This window comes from Panthera leo, chromosome B1, assembly GCF_018350215.1.
Source record: "Panthera leo isolate Ple1 chromosome B1, P.leo_Ple1_pat1.1, whole genome shotgun sequence".
In the NCBI taxonomy this organism is placed as follows: Eukaryota; Metazoa; Chordata; class Mammalia; order Carnivora; family Felidae; genus Panthera; species Panthera leo.
The window spans coordinates 3,764,216-3,778,849 of record NC_056682.1 but is presented as its reverse complement, the minus strand read 5'-3'; the positions used below and the strand labels follow the sequence as shown (position 1 = coordinate 3,778,849).

Here is a 14,634-nt window from a genome sequence, read left to right as displayed (position 1 = left end):
CCAGGCAGCTTGCCCCGAGTCTCCTTATTGTTTTGCTTTGATCTATTTGCTTCGTCTCCCTGCCTTGACTTTATCTCTTCCTGAAATTTCCCTGCTGCTCCGCTGTACATAAAAGGACCATTCCTGGTCTTGTGGCTTAGCTACTTGGTGAAAACAAACGAAGCTAAATAAACATACCAACTCAACCCCTCATGGATTGCTACAGTGATAAAACTTTCTTGGCAATTAATTTTTGTCTGAAATATCTCTACTTAGAGGCTTGCTGCAGTTTTTAGAGAATGTTTTTTAAACCTTATACTTGAAAAAGCCACAAATTTCCATAACTAAGCATACTTTCTCCCGCTCGTCTTAGAAATGGGGTAGTTGGATGCCATGCACGGCCCCAGAGATCTGTTTTGTGACAGTCACACCACACTGAAGATAACCGGATACAGGCACATTCAACCTGATAGAGTCGCAGGGAGTGCTGCAATCATCACTCAATGAAGGAGGAAAAAGAGAGTTCACTGAGTTCCAGGCCGCCTTCTAGGAACAGGGACATTAGTCCAAAGACAGCCTAGACAGCTTACGGCCCAATGCTTGACACTCAGCTAAGTGCTAAGAAGTAAACCAGGGCAGGATGAGGCGATGGGAGTCACAGAGAGCAGGAGCTGGTTCACATACAGTCAGCAGAAGGGGCGGACCAGGAAGGGGAGACCTGTCTTGGGGAGGGTGATGAGACCAAAGGCTCTGGGGCAGGAATGCACACACGTGGCACGTGGTGAGGCAGCGTGGTTAGAACAGAGTGAGGAAAGAGTAGTGGGGAGAGGAGGGCACGGAGCGGGCAGATCAGGCACTGGGGACTGGGAGGGGCTGTGGGTCAGATCACAGAGAGTGTTGATTTTACTCTGAGTGGGGACAGAAGTGTAAGAGTTTTGAGCAGAAAATTTTAAGATTCAAGTAAAATAAAAAAAAAATCCATCTGGCTGATTTGAATGAAACAGATTACAGAGAAATGAAGAAGGCAAGAAGAGAAGTTAGTTTTGAGGGCTCTTGCGTGTGTGCATGTATGTGTGTGTTTGTGCGTAGGTGTACGCGTGTAAATGGTATTAAGAGATGATTCCGAAGGTCTCTGGCTGTATGTTTTTTCTAAACCTGGCCAGTGATCTCTAGTTTTGAGGCTCCTACGTGTAATTGTCAAATAAAGCATTCGTTTTTAGCATTTTATTTGTGAATAAAATAGAGATGAATTATTAGTGTTTAATTGCTATTTTTGCATTGTTACTAGTTTTTATGTAAAGGGTGAAACCCGCCTTGTGAAAACACACATAAGAAATTACAGACTGGTCATATAAAAGAATTTAAGTTACATCTGTCATACACATACTTTCCATCACAATCCTAGGGTTAAAGATGCATTAAAACAAGGGCAATAAATCTCTTATACCCTTAATGATTTTTAGGTTTTTCTAGAGATAAAATATCTTAGTTTAGAAAATTTAGTAGCTCTTTCCTAATTAAGTTTATTTACCGAGGCTTATTCTTTGTGAGAAAATCTGTACAATGTACATCAAAAATGAGTCCATTTTCAAATTCTATGGCAGCTACTCTGCTTTAAATTATCTTATATAAACAGATTATTTAAGGGAGAGCACCATGTATGTTTTCCCTATATTTTAGTACATTTAAGGAAGTCACGTATCTCATTGATTATTAATTCTGACTCAAGGAAAGAATACTACATAGCATTTTAATATGGCTTTAATTTCTTCCGTTTAAAAGCTCTGTATAGTACCACTGAAAAGAACCAGAAAAAAAGAACTAATTAAATTCATCTAAGTAAATGGTTCTCAACAAGGGACCATTTTGCCCCCCAAAGAACATTTGGCAATGTCTGCAGACATCTTTCGTCAACACAGTTGGGGATATTTTTGGCAAGTAGTGGGCACGGGCTAGGATGTTACAAAGTTTCCTACAATGCACAGAGCATCCTGTTAGAACAAAGAATTATGTGGCCCAAGATGTTAATGATGGTGAGGTTGAGAAGCCAGGACACGGTGTTATCTCTTAATCATAATTTTAAAATGGAAATTGCTTTGTCCTTGTTACTATTTATTATAGGAGATACCTTTAATAATGAGATACAGGCAACTCCCAGAAAAGCATTATCTTTATCCATGTACACTTCCTGGGGAAATGCCTGAAAATGAATTATGAATGAATATTTTATAATGGTAGCTATCTCAGATTTTCATATTTTTTTCCCTTGGAAATTGGTGATGTAATGAAACATCAGGACAGGAATATATGATGCTTTGTCTCTGTTTCTTGGAGCTATTCAATTGAGATAATTTGTCTTTGAAACCCTTAACTGTCTTTGCTGCTACTATTGCTATATTACTCTCACTGTTACAAATGACAGTGAAACCCAATCGACAAGCAGGGATTGAGTGACAATGACAATAGAGTCTGCCTCATGATGCTGTAAAGACACATCAAGCTAACTCATTGTCTTAGCACAGCAGGAAGACCATCGAAAAATCGCTTCTTCATCCTCAGGCTTCACCAAGATAGCAGCAATTTCGCTAGGAAAGTCCAATTTCCTTTGATACGATTTTAGGGCACTTTTTAATAATATATGTGGGCTTCAAAAGTAAATATAATATGGTATGTGATTTTGAGATTCGTTGTGAGATTCTGAGGAACATAAAGAGATTTATTATGGGGAATGTGCTGATCCCATTGTAGAGACTAAGTCCAGCTGGAGTTTCCGGAGAGCCAGTGATGTGAGTGAGTTCCAGCCAGAATCCAAGCAAGAAGGCAGGAGAGGATAAATGTCTCAGCTCCAAGACAGGCAGGCAGAGAGCATATTGTTTTCTACTCAGCCCTTTTGTTCTACTCTAGCCTTTAAGGAATAGGGCGAGGCCCACCCACATTGGGTAGAGCTATCTGCTTTACTGTATCTGCACATTCAAATGTTAATCTCTTCCAAAAGCACCCCTATAGACCCACCCAGAGTAAGTCCCAGCTAAATATCTGGGCACAGGTTGACTATCACGTTGAACCTAAAATAAACCCTCACATCTATAGTTTCCTGGCCTAGGTCCCAGGAGCACAGAGACTTTGAGATCCGGACTTAGGTGGAAGTTTGCAGGGAGGTGATTCAGAAAGCAAAGTGAGGGAGTGAGGACGTGAGGCAGGAAAGTGATGTCAAAGTGTTGATAAGTACACACCTTAATACCGCGGAATTTGTTTTGCGTTTCTGCAAAGCACCGGTTATACCTCTTATAGTGTTTTGCAATAATGTATATACCGATTAATGTTAATGCCGATTACTTGATCATGTTGATATTTCATGACTGTCTTAACATTTTCCAGATGCACGTTTTTCATAAGTAACCAGAATCTCACTTTTGACAACTATGAAATAGGAACGATAATTTTCTCATACATTTTGAAATGATTCAATAAATGGTCCAGATAAGGGACTTAGTACAGAATATCAAGCACCTAAAATGTACTCGATAAATATTAAGACCTCAAATTGAGTAACTTGCCAAAGATATGAACATCCTATATATTATCCCTAATGTATATTATCAAATGGTCCAAAATTTTATATCAATATACATTGATATCAGAAGCAAAGAATAATATCCATTTTACCCTTAGTTATTTTCCTTTTTGTAAAAAATGCATTTTAAAACTTTAAGTGTTTCACCCTTGTGTTAATTTTATTGTGAGAACAAGAGTGTTTAAACCTTTTCCTGTGTGTAGAATTTCTTTCTGGAATTCTTGTTTAAATTGTCACTGATGACCTTTTCTCCATCAGTCTCTTTGTATATTGTTCTTTTTTTTTAATGTTTTTCAATGCTTATTTATATTTGAGGGAGAGAGAGAGAGAGAGAGACAGACAGACAGAATGAGCAGAGTAGGTGCAGAGAGAGAGAGAGAGAGAGAGTGTCAGAGACCCTGAAGCAGTTTTGTGCTGATGCAGTGAGCCTGATGTGGGGCTTGAACCCACAAACTGTGAGATCATGACCTGAGCTGAAGTCGGATGCTCAACCAACGGAGACAGCCAGGCGCCCCTCTTTGTGTATTATTCTTAATGTGAATCAAATAAGTATAGAAGACATCCCTTTGCTATGTTGCAAATTTGCCTCATTATCTTGTTTTTTATTTTGGATTATGTTTATATGTCTATTTTGAAAATAACATTTTTATGTAGGTAAGTTGGTTTATGGTAATGTTTCTTTTGCTTCAGTCACATAATTTCTTTTAGTTGAGGTAATACATTATTTGGCATGATACAGTATATTTATTCTGCTAATTTACCCATTATTTTATACTTTCATTTTAATTGATGTCATTCATATGTATTTTCTATTAGGCTGTTTCTAAATGATTTTTTTCAGGTTTCTTTTTTTCCCAGTCGCTTTGTAAATACACTCTCCTCCCATCACGGATGAGGCTCGTCTTATCATTTACTGAATCCCCCTGTGTATTTGGGTCCTCATAACACCTACACTATGAGGAATGAGGCTCCCATTTCTACTTAGCAAAGTCTTTATCATAAAGTGACATTTTAGAGAAAGGTAGCTTAATATCTTTTGCAGCAAAACTCAAAGTTCACAACTAATAGCATTCCCAAAATTAATTAAAATTAAATACATTTTTCCCAAGGCCAAAGGTGCTTTGGAAAATGTTTGCTCAGTTGTTTTACCTATATGTGTAATTATTCTGCTGATAGATTTTTGTAAATCTAAAATCAAAACTTGGATTTCTTTTTAAAAACTACTCTAAAATGATAGTTACATTACCCTTCCTCAAATACCATTATGTGTTCGGTTGTGCAAGATGTTACAATTTAGAAAAAAATTCTCTTACAAAAATGGCAAAGAAAATACTTAACATGTTCTTTTGGAGAAATATTTGAAGCACCATTGAAACTCCTTTTCCATACCCTCCCCCCACACAAACACATATGCAGAAATATGTTTTTACCACACTCTCTACTAAAGAGAGTTTTCTGTGATTTAAGTGTGTTATCCAGTGAGTGACATAAGGTGTTTTTTGTTTCATGTGCTTAATTCTCAAAGATTTCAAGTAGATTATCTAAATGGCATTCTGCAATATTTTATGTGAAATGCCCTATTAAGAAATCATAATATATCCCATATATATTTAGCCTGACATAATTTTAACTGTAATCCATTTTAAAATGTTCTCTGGGCATTAAAATATCAGAGAAAACACAATGGTGATTGCAGGTTTGGGAGAAATGTATTCTTGTTTCTCTCTGCCAGTTTCTTTCTTCATTCTCTTCATTTCTGTTTTCTATTCTTGTCTTTATTTTATCATCTGCTCCTGTTTCCAACAAAGTTACCATAGAATTGTAGCCCTCGTCCGCTCCTGTAATGTGGCCTCTGGTCCTCTTTGGAATTAGCGAGCATGTCCTCGCTCCCCAGCCCCTTGGCGTCTCACCCTCCATGCTGTGCTCAAGTCCTCACCTGAAGTCTCCTGGTCACTTGAAGTCCTAGTGTCTAAACTGTTAGGCTCATTGCATCAGAACTGAGACGTAAAAGGTGACAATGCCGGTTATTCAGCTCAACGGCTCTCGTGTTAAAGGGAAAAGGGATGTATTGCTGAGAGGGAAGGGCACGTGATCTGAGCTTCTGTCCGCTGGTAGGCACCAACACAGCTCTATGCGCCGTTAAGTGTGAAAATATCCCCATGGCAGTTCACGTATATCTACTTCCTGGAGTGTCTGGAGCGACCCTGTCACCCCGGCTTCTTTGGCACTTTCTACAGGTCTTCAGACTTTCCACTGGTCACGCAGCTAGAGAGATAAAGGCACAGAGCGGGGCTCCAGGGCTCTGCTGTAGAGCCACCACTGACGCCCATTGCTGCTGGCAGGTGCCTGCCGCTGTGTACTCTCAACAGGTGCGATGTCACCTGCTTGGCGAAGGTTGCCGCCTTGCTTTCCCAGAACCAACCAGTGTGCTTCTCGTCCCATTCACTCTTACCCCTAGTGTGATACACACAAATACACCTATTGCAAAGTCTTATTTATTTATTTATATGTTTTTAAATGTTTATTTATTTTAATAGAGCGCGTGTGTGAGTCAGGGAGGGGCGGAGAGAGAGGGAGACAGAGAATCCCAAGCAGGCTCTGCCCTGTCAGTGCAGAACCCAGTGTGGGGCTCGAGCTCATGAACCTTGAGATAATGACCTGAGCCGAAGTCAAAAGTCAGTTGCTTAACTGACAGAAATGGATTTGGTAACTTTTAAGTCCACTCATTTATGATATTTTTTTATATAAGAGTGCTGTAATTCTTTTTTTTTTTTTTTTGCATTATACTGAGATAACTTCCACAGCATATGATAAGATTAGAGAAATAAGGTCAGTGTATTAAATAGCATTATGCTGTGTGTGTTGATCATGCATGTACGTATGACATGTTCATACATGAAAAACAGTTGTTACTACAGAGGTGTGAGTATATGCAAGTGTATACTACATTTACATATACAGTTGTTTCATCAGTAGCCAATGAAAATATCTGCTCTACATGATCTTATCCAGGCACACAAGCTGCTAAAAGCATATGTCCCCATCTTGGTGACAGGCTGACTTCATTTATCAGTTATATTAGAGCATCAACACCCATAAATATTAAATATGCTCTTTGGGTAGAAACTATCTGATGGGTCAAAAGGAAGGAGGGAAGGAAAGAAAAAAAGGACACTCTCAGACATGTCTTAGCATAAGTATCTTATAAATATTTATTTACCTGTGTTACAGTTTACTATGTACATAACATTTTGTAAGCAATGCTCTGAGTTCAATAACCTGTATGTTTTGCTCTAGGGAAAACTTGGTAAGATGGCTTCCCCTCAAATTAATATTTTAATGCAAATTTATATTATATCTTACAGACATTTTGTCATCACTGACCATTTTAGTTGCTACTTTCCAAGTTATTCTGCTTTAAGTTTTCATGCATCTGTTTCCTACTCAGAAAGTTTTTATGAATTGCTGTGTCTCTATCATCATATTAGTCCAGAACTTACCTGAAATTCAAAACCAAATAGACATTCCAGAGTCTGTAGAAAAACAATTAGGGTGATGACTACTTTCAGGATCACTGTATTTTCAAAGCCAGGTATCAGTGAATTGATGGCTACATACTTTTAAATCTCAGAGAAAGTTTTGGTACATTTTTGTGAAGCCGTCCGTGAATGTGAGGTATATGGCAACGACACACTGTAGATATTAGAAAAGTCAAGACTTCACTCTTCCGCGATGGAAAGTCAGTTAATAATGCGGGGTAATTGTTTAGACTTTTGTAAGCTTTTCCACAAAACTAAATTAATAAATCAGAAGAAACCCTTTGTCATGTTGAGACTATCAATTTTGGGTTCGGAAAATATTTGTCACGGATCACTATGGATACTTTGTAGATGAACTTGTGTATGAAGTGGTCTTGAAATATGATTCCCATATGTTTCTGCTCCTGCCAGCTGAGGGAGCCTGTGGAGGGACCCTGCGGGGAACCAGCAGCCACATTTCCAGCCCGCACTTCCCCTCAGAATACGGGAACAATGCCGACTGTACCTGGACCATCCTCGCTGAGCCCGGGGACACCATTGCCTTGGTCTTCACCGACTTTCAACTAGAAGAAGGGTACGACTTCTTGGAGATCAGTGGAACAGAAGCGCCGTCCATATGGTAAGTCCTGGGGAAAAAAATGTGTTTACCCCAGATACAACAATAGGCTTTGTTATATGGTTCTCCTTGGACATTCATTGGCAAACATGAGTGTTCTTTCTTTGCTTTGCTATTTTGACTGCTAACAAAGCCCTCTATATTGTGACTGATCTCAAAGTTTCCAAGATGTCTTTGCGTCGGTATTTGGAGCCGGGAAAGTTAGGTGCACGTGGGCACTGGAACATCACATGCCCTCATTCTCGACTCTTACAAAGCAACAGAGATGATGGTAACCAGGCGAGCTAAGTTAGTTTTGGATTTGTTCCGGAGCTGATTCAATGTAAACAGATATTTTTAGACGATGGACATTTTAAAATGTCATGTTACCAACCATTTATCTACTGTGCTGCAGATATATGACTGCGTATTTCTTTTCCTTCCTGACGATGTTGCAACTATGAAGGGTCACAGGCAAACCATAAATACTAATGCAACATACATATGAAATTAATCAACTGAGGATCACTTCTCTGGCATGTATGCTAGTGGAGACAGAAGGAAACTGGGTCTAATCAATTACGGCGAATCAATCTAGGTCTTGGTATTGCTGGTGAGAGCAGCTTTAGTTGTGTCCATAAGTGCAGTTGAAGAGGGAGAATCCAAAGAATAGATGTTTGAAGTCTTTATGCCTCAAATTAAGTCATTTGTCGTGAGTTGTGCTGGTTTTTGTTTTATTTCATTTCTTAGTATTTTAAAAACCCTATCAGTACTCTATTTCAGATCTTGGATGATAAGCTAACTTGAATACACACACAGACACACAGACACACACACACATTCAAATTAGGGTGTAAGTCAGAGGAGATGTTGGCCATTTATACATTGGTAGAGAATATGAAGTGAGTGGGAATATTTCTATGGGTTCAAGTTTGCATTTCCATGTAAAGACTAAAGGATAAAAATATCAACCCTGAAACATGACATCAAATTAGATCACCTGTCTTAAACCAGTTATTTAAATTGAAATTTATTTTTTTCTAAGGCTCAAAATTCAAAGCAGAGGGTTTATATTAATGGGTGAATTATTTCCTTACGTTAGTTACGCTGTGATTATATTAAATGTTGCCTCAATTAAGAGAAAAATAACCGTTGCCTCTCTGGCCTTTGCTTTATATTTGATTCATCTTAAACAAGACTTTGAGATGAGTGGGTTTACCCATTTGTTGATTTCGTGTAATACAATCTGAGACGTTCAAGAATTGGTTGATAGTACCTCTCTCCCTTTGTGTTCCATCAGACTTAGTGGAAATACCTTGTGAACATAATGCTGGGTGTCCTGGGTTCTCTTCCATGTTCTGCCAAAAATATCCTTGTGACCTTGGACGAGTCACATCACAGTTTATATAAGTAGGGAAGCTACTGGATATCTAGTACACTGGATATGCATTACCTATCTATTGAGTTCATATTCTCTGTCAATCACTAAAAGACAGCCAGGGATGTAACATTTTTAGCTTTAAAATTACATCGTTCTGGTTTTCAGAAATTCATTGCAATATAAAATACATGGTGAGTGTCTCTCAGAAACTGTATGATTTATGGTAAAGGCCTTGTTTACGAGAGATTCTGCAGATCGTGGGCACCGACCGACTACCTTGCTCCTAAGATGTCAGGTTGGGAAAGAGAGAAAAAAGAGAGACATCTTTGACCATGATGTTAGAACCCATGGTCCGGACAGCTTCTGCCAGACAGACTTAGTTTATGTAAGAGAGGAAACGTGGAGGTGCAGATGTCCGTGTCAAGGTCTGAAATAAAAATAGGGCATGTGAAATCAGAACGAGACACAAGTCTCCAGAAGGGCTTGGCTCTTATAAGCACATTGTGACTTCCCACTGAGAGGCACGAGCTCATTCATTTCATTCATTTTAATTAAAGATGGCAGGCGGGAGCTAAAGAATGTTGTCGGAGTTGTTGCCTGTTTCTTCTTGGCTTATCCCTGTTGATTTCTCTCACATCCCCCTCCTTTCTGACTAATCTCTGTTTTCGTGATCCCCTGCTACTTGTCCCCAACAACTTCAGTATTGGACTCAGAAAAGTGTTGAGGATGGGGCCATTGGGCCCCTGTGAGGCCTGAGAGCAACAGTTCCTAATGTTTGTCGGAGAGAGAGCTGGCATGGGGGCCAGGACAGTGGCCCATCTTCTTAGTGTGTGGATTCAGGCTAGAGGACACTTTCCAGCTCTGAAATATATCTAGGTATCTGCCAGGGCACCAAGATTCATGATCTGTGAACACATCGGAAAAACAAAAAACAAAAACTGGGCAGTTGTTGGGAAAGTTCTTCGTGGGAACTTTGACCCTGTTTGTGTTCCTTCCAGTCTGGCAAATGGGGTATCTGGTTGGACTCAACATGCTCTTTCTCTCGATGGCTACTGTTAGATAGAGTTGTGTTCATATTGTGTTCCTATGACAATCTGTAGTGTCCTCTTGGCACAAAAGCCCTGGGGTTTCTTGTTAATATCCTCTAACTTTTATTGATGAAGAAGCTGGGAGCAGAGATCACAGACCACAGGGTATCACTGGAACTCAGGCTCAAGGCCTCCAACTCGGAATTACGTTTCCTTCTCACTCCACCCCAATCCCTGCAACAGGACAGTCCAGCCAGGTGTAGACTTGATGCTCTGTCGGGAACTCACTTCCCCTCGTAGATTTCACGGTAAAGCCTCAAACAGGTTACTACCACAGAGAGTAACCACCTGAGAGGCGAGTTTACACACACGCTGCCTCGATAGAGAGTCGGAGCGGAGAGAGCTTTTTGGGGTGACGCTTCACGTTTCTCATAACTACAGAAGAACTGTCTTGACCTGGCCATGGCACGTTTACACAGGACCCACATCTCTCTTCCGTGGAGGCTATAACGGAATAGGTGGCTTTCCTAAATCACTATGGAAACATGCACGGGCACATTTGTAATACAAAATAGAATCACTTGAAGTCCGTTTTTAAGATCTGGACAAATGCGTAATATGGCTTATCTCAAAAAGACTATTGTTTTACTATCATTTTAGACTGACAGTCTCTGAAATGTTTAATGGTTCAAATCGGTATGTTTAAAAGATTTAGGGGCGCCTGGGTGGCGCAGTCGGTTAAGCGTCCGACTTCAGCCAGGTCACGATCTCGCGGTCCGTGAGTTCGAGCCCCGCGTCAGGCTCTGGGCTGATGGCTCGGAGCCTGGAGCCTGTTTCCGATTCTGTGTCTCCCTCTCTCTCTGCCCCTCCCCCGTTCATGCTCTGTCTCTCTCTGTCCCAAAAATAAATAAAAAAAAAAAAAAAAAAAAAAAAAAAAAAAAAAAAAAAGATTTAGCATCCCTGTACTTCAAGGAAGACCCTAATAGAGCGCAGGTGGGTGGTGCCCCCCTCAAGCACAAGGCTACGGAGCAGTGACAGTCGGTCAGCGTGCAAGTCTGAGTGTGGAGTGCACAAGCACATGTAATTTTCCAATAATCCATTTTTCAATACCAAAAATACAAGCAAGGGCACTCTCAGGAGAAGCTACTTGGAAAATTGTTAAGAACAATAATAGGATTAGCTTTATTTTCATTGAATTTGGAGTGAAATTACCAACTCAGCTATGTTTTATGCAAGAGTTACCATGGCTACAGCGGAACAGTCTAAATGTGGTGAATGATGTCATGTGCCAAAATTATCCATACATTAAATGTGGAGGGGTTCGTCATCTAAACCGAATCCACTCTATATACATTAGATAAGGCTGACTTTTTTCTTTTTTTTTTTTTTTTTTTTACTAGTCAGCTTCTAATTTTCTACAGGCTAGCTTCTTATCAATACCCTACTGTAGCAGAGAGCTGTCATTTCTAATTCTCTTTGCCCCATGCTCTGGTAATTATGATTTTTCTTGCAATTCAAAACATGGTTAGCAGTGAAGCTAGTCAACTTTTCTTTATTTCTGAACTGATTTGACCGTCTAGCCTATAGCTCATAACCCAGGAAATATCAAGGAGAAAGTAAATTGATTTTATTTCAGAGTTAACCTACTGTGGTGTCTAAATTAAGACTTGGTGGTTAAAGGGATGAGGAACAGATAGTCTCGACAGGAAACAACTAATGGAGCGTTTACAATCTTTCAAACATGCATCCTATCATGAGAATAATTTATGCATCCCCTTCTGGGACAGGTAGCCTGTGAGTAGGGTAGAGAAGGAAAGGAAACGAAGAACGGGAAATGCACTTAAAAAGCATCCCCAAACACACGTAAATGCATCAATTCCTCGAAAGTCTTCAATGACTGAGGCTCAGGCCATCCAAAAAAACCCCAAATGCCTTATTGTGCCATTCAAGGCTTTGCACTGCACACACAGCCTGCCCTCCATATGACCACACCTCACGCCAAGCATCCTTCAGTTTTGCCTCACTGAACACATTCCTGTCTTCACTGAAGCACATATTTGCATCCCTTGCACATGTGTTCAGGTGTATGGGAATCCCACACCAACCAATTTAATAGATGTTCAATCACTGTAACTTGATCTTAGCCCAAAAGTCCGAGAAGCGATTATCACTGTAACGCTTACAATGTCCTATAGACGGCAGCCCACTTAAGTCCTACAGGTGCAACAGTTTGTACGGTCTCCTCCTCTGGAAAATGTCACTGATAACAAAGGCGAGAATGATTCTGGGCTGCTTTGGATTCGACCTGCCTCATTCTACCAGTAGAACATGTTACTTTATGATTTCTTAAGGTTTCAGTTATTCACTAACCAGTATAACTCCGCCACTTTGTCTCTCTGCATTGTACAAGGCGACACTTGAGGGGACCAAAAGAAGTTTTGGAACTGCACTTTATTTTGTCCCATTAACCAAGCATAATCTCGCTGTGAAACCAATCTAATCAGGGCCTTGCTAAAGCCAACACACAACTTCAAAGAAACTGGAGAAGCTGAGTGAGCTTCAAAGAAGCCTTGAAGGGTCAATTAACACCTGCGATGTTTATCCAGCTTGTCACTTAATTGAGATGTGACTTGCTGCTTATTTAATTTCTAATGAGGAAGGATTATAGAGGCTTACCCAGAGTGACGAACTCCCTGGAATGAACTCTTCCACTCCCCTGCCCAAGGTAGAAGAAAAGGAAGGACGCTCCCCTCTCCCCTTATTTTATTTAACTGTTCATCTTGAAATTATTTTATAGAGAATTTGCAGAGCTAGCTCAGAAAGGTGCTGTGTATCCTGAACCCACCTCCCTCCAATGTTCACGTCTTATACAACCATAGTATAATTATGGAAACCAAGAAAGTCATACCGCCAGCAGGCAACTAACTAATGTACAGACTGATGTGAATTTTTCCGGCTGTCCTGCTGGTGTGATTGTTCTGCTCCTGGAGCCACCAGGCAGTGAGCTAGGCTTCTTTTACCTCCTCCAGCCTGTGACTGTTTGGCGTCATCTTTCTTTGTTTCCATGACCTTGACTTCCCTCATGTCAACAAGTCGGTCCGGTCACGTAACTCTGGAAAGGCAATGGCATTATTCAGGAACATGGAGACTATATAGCAATGTCCCTTTACCCCCAGTCGAAATAACTGGGGTTTCTTTCTATCATGTTTTCCATTTTAAATTTAAATTCAGGAATCATAGTCCACAAAGCTATTACAATACATGCATGTCAGCATTTTTTGTGGACTCCTGTGACTGCACTTTATTTTGTTCCCATTAACCAAGCATAACCTCGCTATTAAATCATAACCAATTTATGCTTTCATAGCATAATAAGCATGACATAAACAAGAAACAAGTATCACATATGTATGTATGTATGTATGTATATGTAGAGATATGTGTGAATTTCTGTGTATTGTTTGTATATATATATATGTATATATACATATGTACACGTGTTTGTGTGTGTATATATATTCCACGTATATGTGTACATATGTACACACACATATGAATTTCCATTTTTTTCTGAACCTCTACAAACTGGCCAGAAGTCTAAGGATATAACTAACACGATATTATTTTAGCCCTTTTCCTAAACCCTTTTCCTTTTTTAAAATTTTTTTCTCAACTTAGTTAACATACAATGTAGTCTTGGCTTCAGGAGTTGACCCAGTGATTCATCTCTTACAAATAACACACAGTGCTCATCCCAAAAAGGATCCTCCTTCATTCCCATCACCCACTTACCCCACCCCCATCAACTCTCAGTTTGCTCTCTGTATTTAAGAGTCTCTTACGGTTTGACTCCTGAACCCCTATTTTAATTAAAATATTTTTATAAAAAATATTGTAATATTTTGTAATCGAGTAATGTATTTTTACAGACACTGTACTGAATGGTAATATTCATTGATCGATGGCTATGTACCAGGCAAGTGGAAACAACAGCCACTTCTTGGAGATGCTGCTGTCCCCATTTTAGAGATGAGGAAAACAAAACCCAGCGGAGTTCAGTCTCTTCCCACACAGCTACCAGGTGGCAGAGTGGGGATGTAAACAGAGACCATCCTCAGCCGTATTTCCAGCCATATTTAAATGCGTCAAGATGGTATTTCTTGATTGGCTTTAAACCAGGAGAATAAATGCAGTATGCTGGTGCTTCAACACCAGCCCATCTCAGCGGACCCCAAGGAAGACGTGAGGCCACGTCAAGTCCAATCAGCCCTGTTACTTTGTGCTGTTGTCATCATGAAATATGCTTCTCAACTTTCCCTTTTTGTGTGTTGTTAACTATATAGCGAGGTAATAACAGATATACATATATGTATACTTTTGGGTACAAATGCAATCTTGGATACTGTAAGGATTCTAAGATGGGACATACGTGACTGGTCTGAAGTTATCATAAAGTTTTGGCCTAACAGTATAAATACTGAGGCTTCTTGATACAACTCTGGCTCATTTAAATTGTAGGGAGATGGGGGAAACAATGG

At 39.9% G+C, this 14,634-nt stretch overlaps 1 protein-coding gene across 1 annotated transcript in view; it reads left to right on the top strand.

Moving 5' to 3' along the window:
- Positions 1 to 7,715, top strand: part of LOC122217279 (CUB and sushi domain-containing protein 1-like) — a 634,007-nt gene extending 626,292 nt beyond the window's left edge. Inside the window, exon 5 of the mRNA XM_042934085.1 lies at positions 7,504 to 7,715. Coding sequence (XP_042790019.1) covers positions 7,504 to 7,715 — 212 coding nt within the window. The remainder of the gene's footprint in view (positions 1 to 7,503) is intronic.
- The last annotated feature ends 6,919 nt before the right edge of the window (positions 7,716 to 14,634 follow it).